This window comes from Anopheles merus, chromosome 2R, assembly GCF_017562075.2.
Source record: "Anopheles merus strain MAF chromosome 2R, AmerM5.1, whole genome shotgun sequence".
In the NCBI taxonomy this organism is placed as follows: Eukaryota; Metazoa; Arthropoda; class Insecta; order Diptera; family Culicidae; genus Anopheles; species Anopheles merus.
This window is the reverse complement of record NC_054082.1, coordinates 24,928,680-24,954,012: the sequence shown is the minus strand read 5'-3', so window position 1 is coordinate 24,954,012 and position 25,333 is coordinate 24,928,680. Positions and strand designations below refer to the sequence as shown.

The 25,333-nt window shown below is 47.6% G+C and overlaps 1 protein-coding gene across 5 annotated transcripts in view; it reads right to left on the bottom strand.

Annotated features, from left to right (window-relative positions):
* Positions 1-25,333, bottom strand: part of LOC121588341 (mucin-19) — a 149,134-nt gene that overhangs the window by 19,218 nt on the left and 104,583 nt on the right. For all 5 annotated transcript variants that reach the window (XM_041906141.1, XM_041906145.1, XM_041906143.1 and 2 more), the window contains 4 exons: positions 24,694-25,120; positions 16,203-16,579; positions 2,573-2,691; positions 2,162-2,382 (listed from right to left, as the gene is read on the bottom strand). In XM_041906141.1, the coding sequence (XP_041762075.1) occupies positions 2,162-2,382; positions 2,573-2,691; positions 16,203-16,579; positions 24,694-25,120 (1,144 nt within the window). The remainder of the gene's footprint in view (positions 1-2,161; positions 2,383-2,572; positions 2,692-16,202; positions 16,580-24,693; positions 25,121-25,333) is intronic.

The following is a 25,333-nucleotide window of genomic DNA, read 5'->3' as shown; positions in this document are numbered from 1 at the left end:
CCGACGTTCGTTCCGACAGATCGCATCAGCAAATTTGGAAATTGTGCAATCGACACACGGCGCTTCCCCCCTCCTTCTTGGAAAAATTTGGAACTTATCTCAGAAAGTGCGCACATGAGAAAGCATTTCCAGGGTAGAGTGCCGATGGATTGGCAGTTTGCTTGGCGCTTGGCTTACCCTATCCTGCGCATAATCGAAATATGTTGCGCGCCAAACGCAACCGAGATGGCGGGCGGCCAAGTTTTGCTCCGTCCCCCGGCTGCTTCCCCCGCTTTTCGCCAGCCCTGTGGTGGAAACCGAAAATCCCATTCAATTTCAATAAACTGTCAGCACCAATCAAATTTTTGCCTATCCTGCTCTCCATTTTCCCCGGTGCTACGTTTCTTTTTTTTTTCATTTTTCACGTGAACGTGAATACACAGTCGATCGTACCTGCGCTCGGGAAAACGGGTCCGTAAGCAGTTCGATTCCCCCCCCCCATTTTTTTGGCACCAGCATCAGCAGCATCACCATCGAGCATGGGGCTACGTCAGCAGGCATGAAGGAGGTGTACCAGAAACGGGAACGAACTTTTCACTGGGGAGCAACACACACATACAAAAACACCTCTGAAACCTTCCAACAACGACAACAGCAATCCCTTTTTGCTCTTTATCCTTGTCGCCCACTAGCGGACGACTGTGAAGGGCAGAATCGGTTGTGAAGTTCACCGAAGGACCTGTGTTTGGCACCGCTCGCATGCATGCGGCCGTCTCTTTCCTAATCGCCAAATCAACCAAAGAAGAAAAAAAAACACACAAACTCCACAATAACGAACAAAACCAAACGTTGTGTTGTTGTGCTACGGAGGTTGTTTTTTATTCATCCTTGCCGGGGGTTTTTTTTTGCTTCCTATTTGCTGCCTCATTTCTGCTATCTGTGAAAATAAACGTGCAGAAATGTGGGCACAAAATTGTGCAAACAATCGCACATTTGCACGTACTTTGAATGAATTCTTTCTCGTCAACATTTCCCCCACACGGGGTGTCGGATAGGGGGCTTTTTGTGGTTCTGTTTTTCTTTTTTTTTGGTTTGGGGTTTTTGCTGAAAAGCTTTCACACAGCAGACAGAAAATCGGCCCGTACGGAACCGGGGCAGGAGTGTCACACATGCTGACACTCCCCACTGGTTAGCTCGTATCGTACGGCTGAGTAGCTCTGAGTGGTTGTGCACAAAAAACGAAGCATCACTGAAGGAAGGGAACAGCGGGAAAGGTCACAGCCAGAAGGGCTGATCTGATTAAATGGCATTAAAAATGTTGTTCTATTGAACATAGTTATTTTTTTTTATTCTGAAAACTTTTACGGCTGTTGTTACGGCCGAGGCGGCAGAACAATAAATCGGCCTCGTGTCTGCATCCATCCTTCATTGGAATTGCTTTGTTTGTTTGGTTTGGCAAACATGTTCTATCGAAAAATGAATTTCAGCTTGTATGCGTGCATGCAATCAATAACATATAACGCTAGAATTCCACCAACCATACAGGAACACAGGGAGTAGAGCTCTACTTTTGTTCCCTTTTAGATGCGGGAGAATGTGCGCCCTGCATTCAATTTAAATTAAAAATAACGCACTGCCAGTAACGTTACTCGGGGCACTTGTTACCGCCTGCACGCAGCGAAATTGCATTACATCCCGCTGGGGTATTCAAGAGAATCAGAAAATATACAAAACAAGCTTGTTTTGTTGTATTGTGCAACGCTACAGCTATCCTGGAGATGGATGCAATCTGCTGACAGCTCACTCTACAGTTTGATGAATTTCTCCCTAAAAGGGCTGAGAGATTTTGATCTGAAGAGATAGAAAACTAAACTTTCCAGCCGGAATATGTTGAAATTGTTTACCAACCCGGGGGGACAACTTCCAAGTTCAATTTGCTGGAATTTGATTACTCGCATATAAAAGATCAGATTGGCAGGTATATTTCCCTGAATTTCTCTAGATTTCTCTGTACATTTCAACCTGTACTGCCAAAACAACCCCATTCACACATGAGATCCTCTTTTTCCGAGTGAAAAAATGACCAACCATCATGCTTTAATACATCTTTTCATCATTAATTGCAGTAAGATTCGGAGAAGAGCACAGCAGCTCATTAGCCCACGAGCAGACGACTACTTACCACTTGCCGTCGCCGGTGACAGGCTCAGCCCCCCGGGCGGTCCAGCATTGCTGCCACCCGGGCCGGGGCTGGCCGTGCCGGACGAGTTCGCCAGCCCGAGCGCACTGTGGTGGTTCTCGGTGTGGCGCCGGAGCGATCGCGCATCACAGTACGATTTGCCGCAGCCGTCCGCCTTGCACTCGTACGGTTTTTTGTTACGGTGCGTCAGCATATGGCCATTGCTGTGTGGAGAATGGAGTAGCGAGAGAGAGAGAAAGAGAGAGAGGGAGAGAGCGAGAGAGGGAGAGTGAGAAAGAAAGAGAAAGAGAGAGAGAAAGAGGGAGCAAAACGGAAAGTCCGGCTCATCATTCGTGGTACAAAACATGAAACACGCGATGCACGAAACTAGTATCGGTCCCTTCGACTACTTACAGGTGATCCTGCCGCTTGAACGCTTTCGAGCACATGCCACACACGTACTTCCGCTCGTCGCTGTGCGTTAGCTTGTGTTTGGCGAGGGCGGACGCATTGCCGAACACTTTGCTGCAGACCTGGTGGTGGGAGGAAGATAAGAGGGAAAAGATCGTTAAAGCCTTGTACTAACTGTTGGGAGATGTAACGCCAAAAACAAAGAAAACGAAACATGTTACAGACGCCGCAAAAGGAACTTTGGCTTTGGAAAGGAATGTTTGTGTGTGTGTGCGCGCTTAAAAGCCATGCTGCATTGTTGTCGCTGTTAGGTAGGGTTGTTTCTTTGCGTTTTAAGATATCCCAACCTCAATGAGCGTCTTGCCCGTTTCATGCGAAACTGTGTTATTGTGTTTTTACCGCTCTCCGGTCGAGTTTGTTTTTGCAAGACCCTTTCGGTAAAAGGGAGCTGCCCTATTGTGTTGGCTGCCCATTTTCCACCAACACCAGCCGAATATTCCATTGTCATTTCAAACAAAACCTCCCCCGCACAAAGCTTTCGGGCATAATTCAGGCACCAAAACACGCAGTGTTCCGGGGGAGGGACCGGACAGGCCCGTGTTTCGTGTGCTTTATTATCGTGGTCGGTCGGTCGGTCGGTCCGGACGGTTGGCTGCGAGGCGGCATTCGTCCACCTCATCTCCGGCCACTGCCCTGGAATGAAACAATTGCTGGGGCGGCCTTTAATGGTATTGAATCGACCGGGTTTTGCACTGTTTCGCGGGAGGGTTTACGCACTTTCGTCAACCAAAAAAAAAAAAAAAAAGGTCACATTGTTGATGCGAAAGCATGTGTATCCTTTTCTGTTTCGCCGCTCGGCTGTCGGGTTCTTTGCATAGGATGGGAACTGTTTTTTCCTTTCTTCTTTCACCACCGTCATCATGACGGTTTACCTGATGTTGCTCTCTTGCCCCACAAAGAGCCGGGTGGAGAAATAGTCTTTTAAGTGGCCTACGTACTTGCCATGGGAACAAGTGAAGCAAGAAAGCGAACCATTTCTAAGGCTTTTGTGTTCGGTTAGTTTCCGTTCTTATTCTTTTCCCTTCCTTTCCGGGCACCAGCAGTTTGATGCATCGGCCCTAAGAGCTGTTATTACATCAACGTGTATGTGTGTGTGTTGGTGTTTTGCAACATTTTTGTCGTCCATTTCTGCTGCTGTGGGTGGGCCACCGAGCATGGTAAGTTGTTTATTTTGTTGAAAAGAGCCGCTGTCCGATCGTGTACCTTGACGTCCACTTAACCTCACTTCATTTGAGAAGGGTTGAGTAAAAAAAAAAAGCAAGCTGTGCTTTGAGCTGTGCAGGCAAGCAGAACCACCGTAAAAATGCTCTGAAGAAGAGGCGAGCTTAAAGCTGGGGTAGGTAGCGTGATAACAAAAAAAAACAAACAAATAATCTCCTTTCTGGTGAAGTGATCTTGCCACGTTCAAGTGTAGGCAGGATAGAAATTCTTGCAGCAATCTCTCCCTCCCCCGCCCCACTGAATGCTTTTGGTTTAGTTTTGGACGGCTTAAAAGCGGGAGAAAGGTTAAAGCAAACAGCAGACGAGGATGTACTACTGGTGTCGTAGCATTTTTCCACTGGCCGATCGATACGGAAGGAGCAGAAGCCGATAAGGGAGCCGAGGGATGCTCCATTCGGTTATTTATTAACCCAGTCTTATTAAAAGCGGCACCCGGGTTTATCCTTCCGGAAGGCGACCTCCTTTTGTGCGGAAATTTGTTTTGGGCTTATTTTTAGCGTCAGCGAGCGGATGGAGAACGGTTTTTGTAGCGAGTGCCCAGATCGGGGTAGTGCCGCATTCCGTTTGAGTAAGGTCCGCTCTGGACAGGGCAACGCTTGCAAACGCTTGAAACTGTCTTACATTCTAGCTATGTACACCTGCACGGAAGCGCTTGAGATGAAGCTTTGCTGATACACGCTCGTGCAGATCGAAGATCAGGGATGTTACGTTTCCCTTTCTCGTTCGGCGCCTTTCTCCAGACACCACATGCCCCCTCATACACCTGTGTGCGATATGGTCAAGCGATACGGCCGTATTAAGGTGGGAAAATTAATGGCAAACAGGCGAAAGTGATTCACCGGCACGCACGGCTTTTACAGGCGATTATCGTACAGCAGCCGTCCGTCCAGTTTATGGACTCGGTGATAGTGATTTAAATGCTTTGCCCAAGCGTAACATAAAAAAACGTGGCTAATATATTTGTTGGATTTGTTCATAAACCCGGCACCATCGGTCCCATAAACAACGGTTGCGGCTGCTGCCCTGTGCCGATTGGCCCAGTTGCCCAAGTGGCCCGAACGAACTATATCGACCCCGGCAGTAGTGGTAGCAAGTGGAGAGGATAGCGACGGCTCCGGCCTGTGACGTTTATCACTCGCAGGTCCCTGGCGTGTAACTGCAAACCCGGTGCGCACTATCGGCATTACAACCCTTTTTACGGTTGATAGCAAAATGGCTTTTAATTTTCTCCCAGGACCGATTAAGCTCGATTGTCCCAACCTTCCAACTAGCACGCCTTCCCTCCCCGTGCTTGGTAGTTCCCGGAGCGGGTCCGAAAACTATCAAAACCATGAATCGCTCGGACAGCTTGGTCAGTGAGTCGTAAAATGGTACCGATTACCAGCTTCTGCCCCGAACTGTCCAGTTGCCAACCCGGGGGTGTTGGGTGAAGGAAATGGACGACGAGATCCGGTTTTCCAGCGGTTGCTTCTACCCCCTTCACTCCGCCCACCACTCGCATGACATTCGACCGGATCGTTTATGTGCGTGGCGGGGGTATGCGTTTGTTTTCTCCATCCCTGGCAGTCGCCCGCCCCTGTGCTGTGCCGGTGGGACCGACTGTCGATATTAGAAGCGATTAAACTTTCACTCCGCAGTGAAGTGTCCGTTAAAATGAACAGCTTGTGCTACGGCATCGGTCACTGCTACTACCAGGGCCGACCGGCAGCTGTCAGAAGGGGGCAACGGGTGGTTGAGTTAAGAGATTTTTAATTAAGCCCTGCAGCTGGTCGGGCTGGCAACCGGAGGGGGTGGAAAATGTTAACTCATAAATGTTTGACATCGGTTGCAGGCCCGAGGACGTGTGCGTGGCTACCGCAAGCGTGAAAGGGAAAGTTTAAGGCGTACAATCATAATTGGCAGATCAAGAAGAAGAATGTTTATATTAGACGATTAAAATCCAATCAACATGTGCTTTAATTGATGCGTTGATGCGTTTGAGCAACATTCACAATATGTTTCTCTCATACTTCAATAATGTTTTGTGTATCAAATTCGCTTGAAGCGTTGTGTTGAGTATGCCGCCTAAAAGTATGCAATGCGCTTCACAATTGTCTGCTTTTTAGACACTTATTTAGAAGGAATAACATTTAAATTAAATAAGGGTTTCTCTAACCATCTCAATTAAGAAAGAAAACATCTCAAACTTACAAAATGCATTTTAGGATCTGGTATAGCATATTTGGGTGACATGAAGTACACGATTCATAAAGATTTAATGGGAATTAACGGACTGAAAGTGAGGATGGTGATATTGCGCAGCTGCTAGCAGAGAATCAAATTAGGGAAAATTAATCCAACAATGTTTTGACTGCAAATATCTGTAGCCAGCACAATGTGGAAAACATCCATCGGCTAAATTAACTCGCGTACCTACGGTTAGAATCTCAATCACGAATGAATTGAAAGACGCATTCTGAGAAATAATGTGATTTCTATTCTTGGGCAAGAAATTCGTTTCCTGAACAGGCCCTCCAGCCCCGCGCCTATTGGCAGGATCGCTATTTTCCTTTGGGTCCGTCAATTGAATTAGCAGTGCGGTTGACTTTTGGGTGAAAAATTAGTATGATCACTCGCGAAACTTGGTAGCATCGCCGGGCCGGACGCGACCCGCGCGCAGCAAACAAATTGAACCATTAATTGAACATGAAAGCAATTACCGGGGCACGCGAACAGGCCTTGCGCTGCCAATGGATTTGTCGTCGTGCACCCTCGCCCGGCTGGGAGGACGCCAGCATGCTTTGGTGAAAATTTTCAAACAGTGCCCCCCCCCCCCCCCCCAACTCTCTCCACGCCCCTCAAAAACCGAACCCGGTAGGACAGGAAGCGGTGAGAAATTAATTAATAATTCTCCAAACAACGGCTCCTCGTTTCCTCGGCATGCGGTGCTTTGGGAGTGCTTTCGGCACCAGTAACACGCCTTCCGGGAAAGGTTTCCCGCCAGGCGGGCACCGTCTCCGTCAAACGCTCAACGTCTTCTCCTGGAGAATGGGGCATTATTTTGCAACATCTTAGACATCAACATCATCTTCAAGGCGAATTCAATCTCACAGGCGAACGCTACACGCCGTAAGCGATATCTACCGAAATACGGTGGCAAATACTTACAAGACGCCTGGAAAGCTGTTTTTCGAACTAAAACCACGCGACGGCGGCAGCAGAATGGGGGCAGGTTCCTTACCAATTTCTTCATTCTGCATGACGGAACATGCTGATCGCATCGGTGGGAGGGCGGGTTTTCGGCAAAGCTCACCGATGACGCTGCCCGAACCGAACCAGCTGCTGCACACACACACACTGGCGCACACACACAATACATCGTTAATTAATTCCCGCGTTTTCAGCAGCGCACGGCAGCATCCGCTTCCGCTTTTGCACAGCTGGCGTGCTCACACCGTTGCCGCCCGGAGCGAGCAGCTCTAATCCCCTTGCGCGTAGGTGCGACAGCGGAAACCGTATGTAGCCGCTGTGTCGCATTTGGGCGTATTTGGGTGGTTTCGTTTTACATTGTTTCCACCGTACAATGAAGAACGCGCAGGTGGGCGAACGCTTTTTGTTGGTGGTGCATCAAACGCGACTATATTTTAATGAGTGTTGCCTGAACTGTGCTCAATTAAGGCGAGTTGGAAGGTAGAGAGTGATTGTACAGACAGTTATTGCCGTAAAATGGATTCGTTGATTCAAGAAGAAACACACCACACCACTAATAAAACACACGATGAAGCGGGCAACAAATCTGACCGACAACACGGACATTACATTGTAACGGCCCCCATCACTTGAGAGCTGCTTTTCATCGCCAAAACAATGTCCGCCATCACATTGCTTGCCTCCCTTCCAAGAAACGCCCGCCGTGTAATTACCCCGACAATCACGGTGCCAAGCTCACCCAACCGCCTCCTCCACCAAATGCCAGTCCAGTCATGCAACATGTGTGTGGCAGGTTAAATCTGGCGCACGCAAGTCACCTGGGATAGGGGCAGCAAACTGTTGCCCGCGCTCTGTTGGCGTGTGATTGCGTGAAAATATGATAAATTTAGTTGTCACGCAACTGCGAACCGTTTAATGAGATTGCCGTACGCCGGGACCGTGCGTGCCGTGTGCGCGTCCACCGCTGTCATCGAGAGCGTGTAATGTGCTTAGCGCCGGTCTGGACGGAAAGCCTGCGTGAAAAGCGAACCGGTTGCTCCCCAGTGACCAGTTAGCAGACGGGCGTGCAGGAGGACGCATTCGCCAAAAAGTGCGGCTCGAACGGAAGTCCAGCGTGGAAGTGGAGTGGAGCAAAGTATGGCAACACCAGCAGTCACAGGATTGTCCGCTTTCTGCTCTTCCCCCTTCCCGGCAACGTGCGACGTTACGACAGCGAAGCTCAGGCAGGGCTGCATTATTGATGAGCCCTGATGGTTATGGTTTAGGCGTGTTTTTACGCGCCTACGGCTCCGTGTGCGTGTACGTGTCCGCCGGGTACGCGTGCTAGCCGTAAAGTGAGGTTTCGGTTTTATTTTATTTCAATTTTCCACCCGTCCATCCGGAACACGCGTCGATGCGTCGTCGTGTTATGGCAGCGGAGGAGAGGCGGACTGATTGAAAAGGTTTCGATTTTGTCTTGTTGCTGCCCGGGGCCGTGCCATGGGTTTGCATGGGTTTGCGGGCACGGGCGCCCATCCATTAGTCACGGGCATCTCGATGTCTTGCCGGCATTTACGCGCCATGATGATGATTGAAAGGTTTGCCAAAAGCAGTCGTTACAGAGGGGAAAAAATGGCCGGCAATCGTGTGCTTTTCACTAGCCTGTTGCTTACTTGAATGTACTGGTGTAAATAATCATGGAATGGTACAGGGTTTGAGGAGCTTTTCTAGCGAAATGTGGTCGATGCTAGCCTATTAGGTTCATCTCTGTTTGTGCAAAACCCGCAAAAGCATTCCATGCGTTATTAAATGCATTTGAGGTATTTGCTCATTATGAGATTTAATCATACTCTATTTGCATGCTTTTTGAATAAAATACCATTTTTCCAAGCTATTTGTAGAATAAACTCGTTTTTAATTATTCGTGCTGCATGAGATACAGACAAAAACACCAAAACAGAACAAAAAACACCCATACTTCCACTGCATGGACATGGTATGGAAACGTATTGCGTTCATATTTCTATGATTAGTTGGAATTCGTAATTAGTGTCGGGCCCGGGCGCTTAATTACTTTGTTCTCTCGCTCGCCAGCGATCATTCCCCAGCAGAACGAAACTCCCGCCGGCCATGATTATTAGCCTCGTAATGGAGCGGTCGCTTCCCGGCTCCGGAGATGGATTGAACCCGATACACCCGGGCAAGGGTGTGCAGAAAACGGAACCCCACTTTTTATTCCACTCAGTTTTGTAAATTAGCAGCCCGACGGTCAACGAGCGGGATGCGACGGAGCACCGGTTTGCCAAGTGCCACCGTTGGCGGCGATGTTTATTTCGCCATTTTCCACCCATTGCTTCCCAGTTCGTTCCTTGGCAGCAGGAAAGTTTCCGTTGGAGATAGTTTTTTTTTGTTGTGGCGTGTGTTTTGGATGGTTTTATTCTGCCCTTGCTGCTATGAAAGGACGAATCTCTTCTTCGTCCGCTTCGCTTTTTACTCTGACGTTTACTGCGCTACGCGGAGGACATCAACAGCAAGCGACGATGATGATGGTGGCGTTTCCCAGGGACGAACAATCGGGAGGGCGTTCAGTTTCTCATTTTATTTTTATTAGTTCATTAACTGTCTTGGTTTCGCCGGCCGAAGGTCGGGCGAGGAATCTATCCGTGCACCGTGCCAGAGCCCGAAGAGTCCGAGCATTATTTGATGCTCTATCAACCGTAATTACTACTATCCCAACCAGCAACCCGTTTCCACCCTACACCCCCCCCCCCCCGTCCTGCTGCAGTGAGCTGTGCGAAGCCCATTTTCACAATGGCCGACCGACGGGCTACCAATCTAGCAAGCCAGATCGCTCCCCCCCCGAGGGAAGAATGGCAAAGGGATAATCGTTAGTTCAAGAATTAGCACCGAAGGGAACGTGGGGCGTGGTGCTGGATGGTGAGGGTGCCGCTCTTCAGCAGACAATAAAAATCCAAGTTCAGAGAGAATCACATCCCGCAGCTCCTCAAGCGAGAGAAGGTCGCAGACGCAACGTGCGAAGCGGGAAGATGAAACCACACTTACAAATGACACACTTCCGGCTCTTGCCGGCTAAAAGGTGGGAGGAAGTTTTAATTTATGTCGAAGCAATTTCCACCGTAACTCACCGTGCTCACTTCAGCGGAAGCGTCGGATGTGGTGCTGTGGCTCCGGCGAGGAAGCTTTTTCTATTGTACCGCCTTAGTTAAGAGGATAAGAAGGTGTATGTGTGTGTATGTGTGTGTGCTTTTTTATTTCTCACCTTCCGTCCCTTCTGCTTCCTTTTGTTCGGGCGTATGAGCGCACAAGCCATTCATTACGGTGAGGCATGTAGTACATGCAATATGCCGGCAGCGTAAATGTTCTTTTAAGTGAAGGTTTTGCAAAGCGGCTTAACGCCCTTAGACGCTGTGAACAGATTGCTCACACGGCACCATTGATTAAAGCGATGCGGATGCGGGTGGCGAAGACAAGGGATGCGCGGTGCCTCATTTGCCGGAAGGCGTCTCGCTTTATCTCATTTCGAGTGCACGAAAATCCCGTGAAATATGAGGCCCAAGCGTCGATTAACGAGTTGGGCAAACATGTGGGTTTACGGATTGGTCGGTGTTTACTGCTGTCGTCATTCGGTTCGCTCGACGACGGTCAAAGTTGTTACATACGAATAGGAAAGGAGCTTTAAGTGCAGGTTGAAAGCATTAGGAATCGTAATTAAGAGTTTGAGATGTGTGTGTGTATGTGTGTGTGTGTGTGTGTGTGTGTGTGTGTGTGTGTGTGTGTGTGTGTGTGCGTGTGTGTGTGTGTTAATCATGTACCGTGTGTGTGTTAATCAATTCACCGAGCAATACCGTTTCAGTTGTGAAACTGACGGTTAAAATTGCTGTCTTGTACAATGAGTGTTACTTTCAATCAGATTTTGCAACACAAATTGCCTAACTTTAGGCGGTTAGTACGGAAGATACGTTGAACTATTGCGCATAAAGCTTGCTCTGCTTCACAAGACTGAACGGATTGTGGTCTTATAAACAGCAACGCTGAAAAACTAGCATCATTAGCAAATCGTTTTTCCAACAAGAGAATGTATAAAAATGCAGAATATGGCCCTAATCGACATCAAAAGATTCCAGCAGCTGCACACAGTTCGAATGGCCCCGAAGGCTCCCAACGGCGGCACGGAGAGAAGGCACGCAAGAATAGTTCGCTAAATCGAAGAAACTTTTACGCCAACGAATTGCTTTCAGTCTTTTCCCTTTTTTGTGCCCCTTCCTTTCCGCCTACATGGCTCGCAATATCTGTTAATGAGATTTTAATTTCGCTTCTGCTTTGTTTTACTGTAGCTTCCCCAAGCGGCAAGATGTTATCGTTGCCTTAACCTTCACCGTTCGACGATCATTAAAGACCAACGGGAAACCACCGCAAGCGGTATTGGATTCTAGTTGCTCTGTGCCTCTTTGTCAGAGATCCAGAGAGAGGCCATTAAGGATCGAAGTGGCGTTGTGCATTTGGAATGGTTTCAGCTTGGCTTTTCCTTATGCAAGGCGTTCCAACCGACCAAACTCTTTAAGTAACGCCCAATGCTTTATGATAAATGGCAACATTTGAACAGTTTTCCATCCTAACGACCCACGGATCGCGACCCTTTTTGGGCTGATCGGTACAGCAAAATTGTCTTCATTATAGAGCGCCAAGTAGAGGCGATGGCTAGTAGTGAATAGGAGCTTTAACAACGATAAAACAAAAAAGGATGGCCGATACAACCGGCACAAAAACGGGCCGGCAGCTGCAACCCGCCGGAACGATACAGGGCGCCTCGATAACAAATTGAGCTTAATAGGAACAAGTGCCAAAGTTCAGTTCGTTCTACCACCCTTCGCTTCATGCCTCCCTTCCCCTTGGGGAAGGGGCGAATGGTTTATCTCGTTAAGTGCAGCCACGCGAAGCAAAGCACAGCACACCGGCAGCGGATCCTTGATGGCTGCCCCCTTCAGCCGGATGCGCCGGACTGTCCGGGCAGCTCCCATCCCCGAACACCCGGACGGAGGGCCGTTCGTTTCACGTGCAAATTAATGGCCCTCAATTGCTAGTGATCTATTGAGTGCGCTCCGGAAAGGAAAATCCTTATTAATCTCGAGTCCTTTTTTCTCCGCTGCCCAACTCGGCCGACCGAAGCAATCGCTGCCGTCGTCCGGGATACTCGGACGGACGAGCGGGCAAACGAGATGGAGGATTTGGATTTAACAAGTTGCCTTTCATCATCAAAGGAGCGCTGTGTGCTGAAGGACAGTAATTTCGCAAAGAAATTGGCGCCCCGTGACGAAAGAGAGCGAAAGAGAGAAAGAGCGAGCAGCTGGGCGGATTGGCCGTTCCATTCAGCATTGGACGCCATAAAGTGGGGGTGAAATGGGACGGTATTTTTGTGTCCGGTTGGTTTCGTCGTTCCGTTTCCGCCGGCTTGTCATAAAGTTACAAATGAGCTACCTGCCGATTAGATTTTCCTTTCAATGGGAACGAGGCCCGCAACGGTCAGGTGCACTTTGAAAGGGTTAGTATGGATGGGTGCGAGGGACAGCGAGGGATGGCGAGGGGCCGAAACAGGCACATCGATGCGGAAAAACGGCGCTGGGGCAGTGGAATGAGTCTGAGATGAAGATTTATAGTTTATTACTTCATTCAGTGGACTAAACTCAGCATCTACTAGAAATGTTACTATCTTTTGGAACACTTTGCAGGATTTCTCGAGATATTTAATCATTTGGAATTATTACTACTCTACAACAAGTTTCTTAGAAAATGTTATTTGATGATGTCAATCTCTGTTACAGCAATAATGGTTCTTAAATATGACTTGAATCATTTCCTCAATTGCTCGCGAAACAGGAGATATTAAGCTACATAAAAGTGTGTTGCTTTTATATTTTTAAACCCTTTCTTTAGTGTTCTAGACCTACCGATAACAACAATGAAGTTTTCTTTAAAAAAAAGGAAAAGAAACAACAAGCTAAAAAGATTCCCCGATTGGCTGCAAGCGCTTCCGGAGTGATGCTGCTCACGGGCGGGCCAACTTCATTTTCTCGCCATACCCAACCGAGTTGATTAATGGAGGAAAATTCGTTTTGATTTAACCTTGAAGCGTGGCCCTAGGACCAAACACACGGCGCAGGCCATGCGATTCCATGAACCGTTTCCAAAATAAAAGGGGCCAAAAATGTTAATCAAAAGGGTTGGTGTCGGGCTGTAGAAAAAAAGGGGGAAGCAGTAAAAAAACGCTCGGAAATAGGTTTGCAAATTGAGAAAAGGTATAGAGAAGGAAACAAGGGACTGAAAATTGTTTTCCCATCTCTCCTGCTCGTCACAACTTAAGATAACGAATTGGATAACGAATATCAACTAGCGCCGTACCATGCAAGGTTAACGTGCGGATGGTAGGGCAGCAACATTCTTGTAAAAGCTGGATCTACATTTCACTTAATCTTATCGCCTAAAAGCTTTCACTGTAATTACTGTTGAGGAATTGGCTCGGATGCTCTTTTCTACTAATAGCCTCCCAACATACAAACAAACACATTCACACACACACACACACACACACACACACACACACACACCACACACACACACACACACACACACACACACACACACACACACACACGCATGAAGGAAACAATTGAAACAGCAGCATGAAAACAAATCTCGGCTAATCTTCTGCAACCTGCCCGGCCCCGTGCCTGCGATGTATGCAATTAGAATCGTTTGCATTATTGAAATTTTGTTTTGAAATTCCAGCTCAATTTAATGGCATGCTGGGCGTGGGCATCCCTTGATAGCTTGCTTGATAGCCGCCCCATCCATCGCCGGTTTTTCCTTCCTCGCTAGTCTTGCTAGGGCGAGGATCCCCCTTCCGAGAAAGAACGTGTTTACTGCACCATCTTTTTAATGAACATCTTTTTGATCTGTTGAATGTTTACCGGTCGGTGCCTGCCAGACCGCGTCGAGCACGGCAAGTCGTTACCGGGCGAAGGGTGTGTGTGTGTGTGCAGGCGGACAGTGAAAACAAGATGGATATCGTTATCATGCCCTAGCGCAAATAGCCGTCCTTGTGCGTCGTCGCTCGCCCTCCCGCTCGTTGGAAGACCGGAGAGGTGAAGCAAAAAATAAATGAAATATAAAAAAACAGTATCGCCCCGCAAACGCTCAAACGCACCGGAAAAGAAAATACGTTGCTTTGAAGTTCTCGTCTATCGTCGCTATCATTTTTCCGGCTAAGATGGATTTGCTACGCCCGGTACTACCCTCACCATCTACTTGGCTTGAGGGTCGTAGGCGAGCTGCTAAAGATCGTACCGCCGGATACGAGAGCCAAATAAAATCAGGACAACCACCGCGCTGAGCGTCTCCATTACGGAAATGTCATGCGTTTTCTTCCATTCCTACCCGCCCCTTTTCCTTGATCGAATCCCGGCAGTGCCCAGGTAGGGTGAGTGTTGGGTGAACTCGATCATAGCGAGCGGTATTGGGTGAGCGCTACACATGGCATCTGGAGCATAAACCACACTCGGAAGCGTTCATTTGCAGACAGTCGAGCTCGGAGGAAAGCGGCTAAAGTGAAATTTCGCTCCATTTCCTTGCTGCCATCAGCGTAATGGCACAAACATACAAATACATACACGGCGATCTCCCGCCAGCAAAACCGTTACACCGAGCGCCGAGGGTTGAGGGAAAATATTTGCAAAGAACTTTGGTTCCTTTTCTTAAACGATTTTCATATTCAACCGAGCACTTTCGCTGCTAGGCTAACATGAGAAAGGGGAGGTGGGGGGGTGGGGAAGCTTGCTCTTCTCTTCTTTAGCGAAACCGCGAATGCCTCGCAGCACCCCTTTGCGCTGCTCAATCGTCTGCCGCGAACGGGACGCAAAGGCGGAAGAAAAATTAACGACACGGCATGTGAAACGGAAACCCGGCTCGTTTCCGGGTTTTCCGATTTGCGGTGCAGTTTGGGGGAAGTATCGAAGCGTCTTGAGTTTGGTCCTTAGCATTTTGGTTGGTGCGTTTTTTTTTCGATGGTTTCATTTCAGGCTGTTTAGTGGGATTGTTTCTTGAAGGCTTTCTAGATACATGCAAATTAAAGAAAAAGATGACATATGAGTAAATAGTAGTTTTCTTATTTGAATTATTTCACCAACTAGAACGATCACAGCAATGGACGCTTCAAAGAAAGCAAATTATACGCCCAAATGTATGCAATTCGCCTGTTAATGTGTCACTTTTGTCCCTTTTATGCTATTAATAAGGTTTCCGCTGTGGTTGCTTCACTCGCGTTACTTGCCTTACCGTACACAGCATACATCAATCGTCGTGCATACCCCACTTCAGCATACGAAACGGTTAAATAGAAACGCTTTTCTAAATGAGCGCCATTCTGTGTGTGCACGACTCGCTCATCATAGCAAAAGCGTCACGACCCAAAAGCAGGATTTACGCTCGAGCTGCAAGTGAAAAAGATTCTTTCCCCTCCATCCGGCTGCCGCTCCTTCCGTACATTCGCTGTTCAGCAATCCGCACCAACGAAAGCCGTTTACGTTCCGATCCGCTTTTCTCGATGGCACGTAGGAGAAAATTAAATAAATAGCGTTCGCTCGCTGGAACCGAAATTAAGGCATCCGATGGGTTCTGTTTTCTTGTGTGCCAGCGGTGGCGCACTGCAATCACCGGCGATGCATACACGTGCGCTCACGTAGAGAGGAGTGCGCTTCGATGTGAGTGCTGGCAAAGGATTTGCTCGATGTTGAACAGGGCTTTTGGCCAGGGCGCCGGGTACACTTTTGCTAGCAACATTTAGCTTTTGCGGGCACATTGCGCCGGCGAGGAAATAGCATTTATGCATTTCATTAGAAGTTATTTGATTCGATTGTTTGCCATCAGAGGGGCTTTGTGGAAGTAGAGGATCAAACCGTTGCTCACTGAACAATCCCCGCGTATAGGACGATTGTTTAAAACATATGCATTGTTTGAAGATGTTTTATGTATCGTTTAGCAGGGGTTAAAAATATGTTGAAAAATATTGATCGTAAGTCATTTCATTACTGCACAACAGAAATCCGTTTCAAATAAATCAGTAAAGAGACTGCTGTTTCGGTTCAGGTTCGTTGTTACCCGCCACACTTACCTGACACTGTTGCGGTCCGTGCCGGGTCGGTGATACCGTCTTGGGTCGCGGTTTCTTCGCCAGTCCGCTCAGCGAAACGGGGGAGGCAGCCGCCGACGGTGACGACGATGCGCTGCCGCTGCTTCCACCGAAACCGCCCGACGCCGTCTCGGCCCGACCGACCGTCGTAAGGATGAGGCTGGTTGGGCTGGCGGCGGTCGCAATGGTACCGCCGCTTCCTCCGGGCGAGCTTTTCACGGTCACCATCGTGGTGCCGTGGTGTAAGATGGCCGTCGACGAGGGAGACAGGTTGTTGCTGCCGATGCTACTGGTGGGCGTGAGGCTAGTCGGGTGCAGGTTGGTGGTTGTGCTCGTTTTTTCCGCGGTTGATTTCGCCCCTGGAAGTACCACAGCGAGAGGGAAGAGGGAAATGGGAAACGATAGAAAGAAATCCGATCAATATCAGGTTGACTTTTCGATACGCTTTGAGGCGCAAACAAGCAGCATCAAACGGCGCAGGAAAAGGGAGCCGTACACCGGAAGACTTGCTTTGCAATGGAGTTACTATCGAAATGAGATTTCCTAATCCTTCTTCGTTCGATTCGGACTACCTCACAGTCGCCCTGGTGTGACACACTCCGCTTTAAGCACTGGAAGCTTGGGTAAGGATTTAGATTGCGTCTGTCGGATTAGCTCTCGTTTGCGTTGCTCGTAGTTGGAAGGATTTAGCGAATAAAAAAAAATCAACTAGTGAGCCAATCGAAGGGCGAACGCTGTTCGAAAGAACCTCCTACCACTTGCTAGGTCGGAACGAATAAAGGACATCGAGTTTACCAGAGGAAGAGGGACAGAGATAGAGTAAAAAGTATCGAAAACTGAAAAAAAAACACCACCACTTTGATGTCGGTGTGCTTGAGATGCTCGTAGTTGCGAAGGAATTTATCCGGATTAGGGATAATTGAACGGAATGCAATAAGGATGCATCGAGCGCTGCGATCGAGTTGGCATGATTTGTCCCATTTGTGTGTTCGTGTGGCATACGATTGCATTGCAAATGTATGTATCTGTGTGTTTGTGTGTGTGTGTGTGGTCGATAATCCAAATTAATTTCGGTCAGTAAAGATAGTGGGATGCGTGGAGAGTGCGAGTGGAACGTCCATGGCTAGCACACCAGTTGAAAGCTTTCCGGTAATTAATGAAGCAAATGAAAGCAACACGGGATGGGAGCAAGAATGTAGGGGGCGGGGATGGCATATTGCAACTTTCCCATTGAATACACACCGACAAAGATTACAGCCGGATCAGCCCTTTCAACCCTTCAGTAGGGTGCGAGCCGATCGGTAGGGGTCTCTTTTCGGTTTCGACCTTAGCAAATTGTTTTGCCATTTGCAACACGATTTAATTAGAGTCGGTGATGGCAAAAGGACAGTAATTGTGATGTTTGGTGTATGAGGAAAAATAGACCGTGCGATCTAGGAGCAACATCGCAATTGCAAACAACCATATAACCAGGCAAAAAGAAGTGATCATATTATACTAAAAAAGTCCATTTGTAAAGATGTTTGCATACCTTTAGGCGGATAATTATATTTCTATGAAGAAGCTTTATAAAATAAAATATTATCTCCATTTTATAACACTTGATTTTGCCTGTTCCATCATTTAATGAAGTCAAAGTCCAAAAATGTCCTGTAGTTTGTTGCCCACTTAATGTAATATAATTTTATTTTATTTTGCATTATTATGACTGCGACTAAGCTATCATCTCCCAAATGTTCTTTACAATTTTAAACAATTTTGCTTGGGAAAGAATTTTAAGTTTCTTTTGAAATAAAACCAAAACTTAAAGCAGAACACAGAAATGTACAAGCTTGGTCGTATCTGGTGCCTTTACTTTTCTCTACCACTACAATCCTACCAACGATTCACGCTGCCGATCGCACACCATTTTGCGCACGGTTGCAATTGCGAAAAACTCCCACTCGCAAACAATGGCAGCGCGGGGTTAGAAGCTCGCCTTTCTGCCAGACTCTAAGCCCTTCTGCTTTGAAGCTTTTCCACTCGTTAGTTTAACTGAATTGGCTCCGTTTTTCCGTTATTTATATTGATGCTGCTAGTCTGACCGATAGTTCATGTTTCTTTTTTTTTCCTCTTTCTACACCGTTCCACGGCACATCCCCACCCAGCTCTGACCGGGATCTCTACCGGCTCAACGAGAGAAATTCGAATAGCAATAGCAAAGCATCTCGCCCTACGGGAGAAGGCAACCTGCTGGGGGAGGGTGTTTGATGGAGGATGGCGCATTCACCGTGCACAACCCTGTGTTGACGTGTATTTATTTATCGTTAAAAATGGCAGTATTCAAACCCGCCCGAATGTATGCCGTTTTTGCTCGCTGTTGTTCTTGTTGTTGTTGTTGCTGTTGCTTTTTCACCCCGACTGACGGTACCGTACCGTACCGTAGCGACTTTCGGTGCTTTTTTTTCGCATTCTCTGTCGCCGTTTTTGCCAGTGCGCTCGGTAAGGGTTCCCCGGGTTAACAAAACCATCTGCGATGATAGAATCAGGTAGGTGGCAGCACCGGGCAGAGAGAACGATTTTACCCATTGTGCTGATTGGATGGCTGGAGCAAAGGGGCTCTGCGCAGATCCTTGGCTAAGACTTTTGTGTATGCCACGCTCTGGCGCATAGTTTTCTATCCCACTTTCGTCCCACCGCACACTCGCTGCTAGCTCGAGATAAAAGACACAAAATGGGACACACACAATCGATTTTTTGGCGAGTGAGTGAGTGTGGGTGTGTGTTAAAAGTGCGAAAAAGGATACTATTTTGTTCTGCATCGTTGGTTGCACTAGGTTACGTTTATAGTGCCACATGACGGTACGGTTGCTTGCGCTGCGCGGGAGACGTGATCCACGTACAAATGGGAAGCGGTAAGCGCGTAAAGTGATATTTTCGTTAGGGTAGGACATACGAGCAGCGTATCCAGCAGGTTTAAGGAATGCTTGGCGACTTCTAAACAAGTTTTTACCATGCGCTGGAACAGTACGGTATGCTAGCGTGTCGACTATGTTGGCGAGGCAAGAAAACTTCGGTATGATGTACAGCGAAACAGTACAACCAAGGTATTACAATATGCCGGGCACAATTGGTGAGGCAAGTGTGCAGTATTGTTTTATACGAGCATTTACATCAAAACCCTGCCAAACGAATGGATTTTTGTATGAATGGTAGTGTCTATGTATGGGTTATATGACTTGAAATAAACTGTTGCCAAAGGAGATTTCACAATAAATTTTAGGGATTTAGTGTTCCAAGCGTGGGTAGTAGAAGAGTAATCTACATCAAAAAGAGGTCAACAATACCGTGTGTGCTGAAAGCATTGTATAGGGATTTCATACAAGCTCTTACCAACGTTGACAAATTCGCCTGAATATATGCAATTTACATGTCAAAGTGAGATTAACACAATAGCGTTCACAGACAATGTGCCCGTGCAAAAGTATGCTGTCTAACTGACACATTACCATACGGCTGCGGATGTTTAAGCAGAAATTCAACTGGCTTTTCATGTATTAGCTTTTGCCAAAACAAATTAAACACTGTAATGAGTATGAGGTTATGTCATGTAAAATAATTAAAACTTTACCACACAAACCCCAATCACCCGAGTTCTAGCAAATCAACCGTCAGCGTATGCTTTGTTAGATAAAAAGTCAATAATTAAATTCCGTCACAGGCAGATCGCCTCTCGCCCATCACCGTCCAAAGGCCAATCCTGCCCATGTGTGTGTGTTTTTCACAGCCCCGGAGGGCTTTTCACATGAGCTCCATAGAATCTGGTTGAGCAGCTCCGGCAGTGACCCAAAGCGTTGATTATGAAGCCAGCGCTAGTCAATGTGTCCATTGCATGCATACACACTCACACACACACATGCACACATACCGGGAAGCAAATACGCTCCGAGCGCGTTCACTATTTATATTTATGAGCATAAATCCTGCAGCAAAAGGTCCCGCAGCGCTAATGAACCGGTCCCAAACGTCAATCACCGTGACATTTAACATTTCATGTTCATTAAAGCGGAAGAACTGGAAGTGGTTGAGTGGTTGAGCGGGTGGTAGGAGGGCGGCATTGGTTTGCATCCCGGACCATCGAGAGCCATCCGTTGACCACGTGTGTTTGCACCGAGTGTGCAGCATGCAGCGATGCAAATGCGCTTGCTCACGTATCATCCCATGCCGTTTCCCTCTTTCCTGCAACCCGCCCGTTGCCACCATCACTCCACAGTTCCTCCGTTCAACCAATGACCTTTTCGAGGGTGTGGGGGAGAATGGTCCTCCACTGCACCCGCGTGTGCAGCGGGAGGAAATCTGTGTCATTAATTTCTTGTCCATTTTCCCACAACCATAGGTAGGTGGTCTGCAACCCGAAGGGTTATTATCTTCCGCCCGATCGAGACCAGCCAGGATGACAACATTCAAGTAAGGCGGGGGCTCTCGGGCCAGATCAGGGCGACCTTGCGACCGAGCAAATGGTGGGAAAATGAATGCAATGATAATCATTAAATCCTAGGCCTATGCTCGGATGCGACGATGGCATGCTGGCCAGCATCGGAATACCGCCTGCTTACCCCTTTTCCGCCACCCAAAGCCACACGAACAGACGGTCGAACAGCCGCAAGGCTTGCTTTTATAATTTCGCAAAACTAGATAGATAAATATAAAATGCAAATAGTACACACATTGCATGTAAATATGCATGAGGTTGCTTTAAAGCGGCTCAGCGGCCGGAAATCGGCCGGGCCGAAACACCGGTGCGGTGTGTTACGAGCGATGATGGAATGCGGGGAAAAGGGAGCAGGGAAGGGAAGGGGGCCGTACCGGGTACCGGGATCCGGAAACCATTTCACATTCGTACTTCAACGGCCGCTGCACATGTGCATGCGGTGTATGCGGGAGCAAAGCGGGATACATTTTAACTGAACCCAAGCGAACGTTTACAGTGCAGGACAATGGTGAAGTGACACTTGAGAAAGATAACTAATATGTGTAGGTAAAAATAAATCGATTGTAAATAAAGTGCTAAGTGCATTTAAAGTTACAAAAATACACACACACACACACACACACACACACACACACACACTTGAACAAAAAATTAATTAAAAAAAATTACTCGATTGTATAACAACTGACACCATAAATTGAAACTCAATTAAGCTCTTGCCTAGAAAATTACCCCCTTTGCAGGGTGGGTTTTTAGGGGAGCTGATTTATCTCCTCGGGGGGCACCGGCTACGTTTCCCAACACACACACACACACACCACACACACACACACACACACACACTGTATTCGGGAGTGTGCATGCGCCTGTTACAACCGACCACAGACACATATCTATTGTTGGTTAGCACAATTACAGTGTGTCCAGCTCGTGCGGGCGGTGGTACGTGTAGCCAAAGTTTACTTTACCATCGGTTCGATACGGTGCAGAATGTGGACTGTATGCGGGGCAGAGCCGTGTGCACATGTGCACGATAGGCAACGACGTAGCAACCCAACGTAACGCAAAAAATAAACCTCCAACAAACAGGCTGGAATTTGTCCGTTTTGCTACGGTTTCACGGGCACGAGAGAGTGGCAGTGAAGAGGAGTAAAGGGGGCGCATTGTATACGGCACCGGTTACCATCCCCGAGACCATCCCCGGGCGGGAGAACGGCCAGACACAAGAAAGCATACCGTCCGGCGGGAGTCCGATATCAAAGCTCATGTGCATGCACATAAATATGCTTTAAAACCATAAAACCTAGCTGAAAAGTTTATGCACTGCTGGTACATGGTGGGTGGTGCACGGTTGCCTATCCGTACGGCACTCAATGGTGCACATAGTCACACACACACACATAGATACTCATCCTTTTGGTCCGTTGATAAGGACCGTTAGCGAAATGTTGCTCGGAGTATAACAGGTTCGAAGCGTTTAGGTACGGAATGGAAGCTGTGTGTCTGTGTGTGAGCGTGTATGAGTGTTTTTTTGCTGTTGTTCATTCTTCCCCTTTCCCTTTGACCCGTGACGGAGATATGCAGAGTTATTTCAATAAATTTATGTGCTGGTGTGTACCGTACTGGGGCGGTATGCGCCCCTGTGCTGCCCTCTGCCCCACCCATCTGTCCTTCACTGTGTTTGCTAGAAAGCGATGCCCGTAGCGGACAGTGTGCGGAGCCGGGTTTGATCAATTTTTTATCGATAATTTTACAAAACAGTGCAGGACGAGATAAGGCAAAAGAGAGAGGGAGAGAGCGAGAGAGAGAGAGAGAGAAATAGAGAGAGAGAGAAAAAACCACTGAGCAATGAAAACGCAAAAAAACGAGACAGTCTTTTTGTATGAATTTCGCATGAGTGCGGGAAAAATCTCTCCCGGAACGGGCACGGCGATAGGATATTGAATAATCATGAAACATGAGCCCGGCGAGTGCATAAACATTCAATGCAGCGATGTGGTGGATGGGGCGAAGGCTTGCGAGGGAAAAACGTACATCACAAAGAACCCCATGACGATGTGCAGTGTACGCCATCGGGCGTACTCATGCGTTGCCCTTTTTCCCCGCGTTTCTAGCGATGCAATACGATTGTGAGCGTTTGAAGGGTGGCCTGGAAGCTGTGCAAACTAATGAGCATGGTTTTTGTGCAGTTAATCTAGCACGAATTGAAACCTTCTAATAATAGGAGTAGAACATGTTTCATGTTTCAAAGTTTGCATAAAAAAAACATGTTCAATACATGCGCCATCCTATTGGTATGGTTTTGGCAACAACAGGGCAATTGTACATGAATCAATTCAGGAGAAAAATCTCAATTTTCATAAAACAAACTACAGGGAACCCCCATATCGACTAGTTGTTTGGGTGATACGTTTGGTTCTCTTCCGTTTAATACCACAAAAAGTAACGAACGGAGCAGTTGGTTCGCGCGAACAAGTAAAAAGCTTTGCCTAAATAATTTAATCCATCGAACAAGCTACCGATACTTCAGAACCAGTTGCAGCGTAGTGCAGTGTCACTGATTTTCATTGTTCATTACCATTCGGGTTTCGATTTACCCATCGTTGAAAGTTGATGGTTTGGAGGGTTTATCAAAGAGATTAGTTTCATAAAACAACAGCACCAACAGGTTGTACCTCGGTGTAGCTGAGGATGGGATTATTGTCTGTGGATGAAACACGTTTAGTGAGTGGGACTTGTAGAGTTTTCCAGACGCTGCAAGCGAATGCATGGTACATTTATTGATTGCTGGGTTGAATATTTAGATTTAATGACAAAAAAGAAGCAAAACTGTTGAAGTGTACGTAACGCTGGGTCAGATTTCTGAGCGAGTTGAATTGAAATTACCGGATTAAACCAAGCACGTTTAAGAAACAAATGCCTGGTTTTGCTTGGCCATCTTTTGGGTGTGCTATGTCAAGGGTGATCCGGAATACCGTCTTCGCATAACGATTAGGATGTTCAAACTTAGGCTTTAAAACACTCTTTGAAAACCAAGTGAAAACATACTATGAATGTTCATAACTTGTATTATTATAATTATAGCCCAAGTAAACAAAGATAATTTAATACGCACCTACAGTATCAATACAGTTAATTGAATTACAATAATGACCAACAACCATACTTAACCAACATCAGCCCCGCACTGGCCCATATTGGCAAGTAGTGAAGTGTTCTTTGGAGTGCACCCACGACTCCGATCCGACTCCGGCTATTACTAGTCCGATCCCGACTTCGGCGAAATCCGAACCATTAATTCCGCCGGAAGTCGGAGTCGTCCAGATTCGTTGGAAGTCGCGCCGTTTCGTTCGGAGTCATCCGGAGTCGTCAAGAATCGTCCAGAGTCGTCTAGTGTCGCCTGGAGTTGTTTGGAGTCCGAGTCATCTGGTGTCGATTGGAATCAAAGTCGGTCGGAGTCAACAGGAGCCGCCCAGCAGATTGTGCTTGTGATGATTCATTTCATTTCGTTGTGTTTTTTTTGTCTATCACTTTGCGCGTGATTTCGAACGACATCGGACGACTCCGGGCAATTCCGGACGATTCAGAACGACTCTGGTTAATGCTGGGCGGACCTACCCTCCGGAGTCGGATCGTAGTCGACTCCGGATTATTGCCAATTTTACCCATTACTATTGGCAAGCTGCGTGTCCATTTCATTAGGCATTTTAGAGGAATACATTAGCTTCACGCGAGATCATCCTGTTATTTACAGCGGCAATGCTTAAGAGTATCCGGATCGATATGCAAAGACGCTATTTTAATACTTGGTTGAAGAAATTTTACAAAATGCCTCTAAGTCACAAGCTAATTAATAATATGAAATGTCCGACTTTAGCGTGCTGTCCCCATTTGTTGTGAAATTATTGGGAAACGTCACTCTAAACGTATATAATACGGACAGTAACATCCACCCCCATCATTCCGTGCATTATCTCTGTTTTAATTTTCTCCAACACTTACCCGGTTCTGTTTTTATCGTCACCGTTGTCGCACCAGTTGTCGCGTTGCTGCCACTGCTACCACTACTACTGTTCGCCTTGGTCAGGATAGCGCCAGCCAGCTGCTCGAGCTGCTCGGCCGCCGACGTGCGCAAGGTAGCGCCGGCCGGACTGCCGTTGCTGTCCTGCAGCAGCTCGAAGCTGCCCGCGTCCGGATCGCCGGACGCACCGGTCGATGCGCCCTGGAATGTGCCCAGCATGTCGGCTAGCATGTCCGGATCCGGGTAGCCGATCGTGAGCGCTCCGTCGAGCGAGCCGGCCGCATCGGGCGCCTGTACCGCTTCCCGGAGCTGAAGTGTGACGGAACCTTCCGCACCCATCGAGGCACTACACATAAGGACGCGCGGAGGCGCCAGGCCGGCCAACGGCAACCGAATGCTGTTCTGGACCTGGAAGCAGCAAGAAAATGGGACAAAATGTAATAGGATAAGATTGAATTGGTTTGCGATTTTGGAGATTGAAGCTCGGTCGAAAAGTGTGTCGAGTGTAAATTACGATGCAGAGATTGATAGCACGGCGTAGGCACACCCAACGATCTGCTAGATAAATCAAACGCTTCATGTCAACGGAACGGATCCACGGTAAATGCTCTTAACGATCGT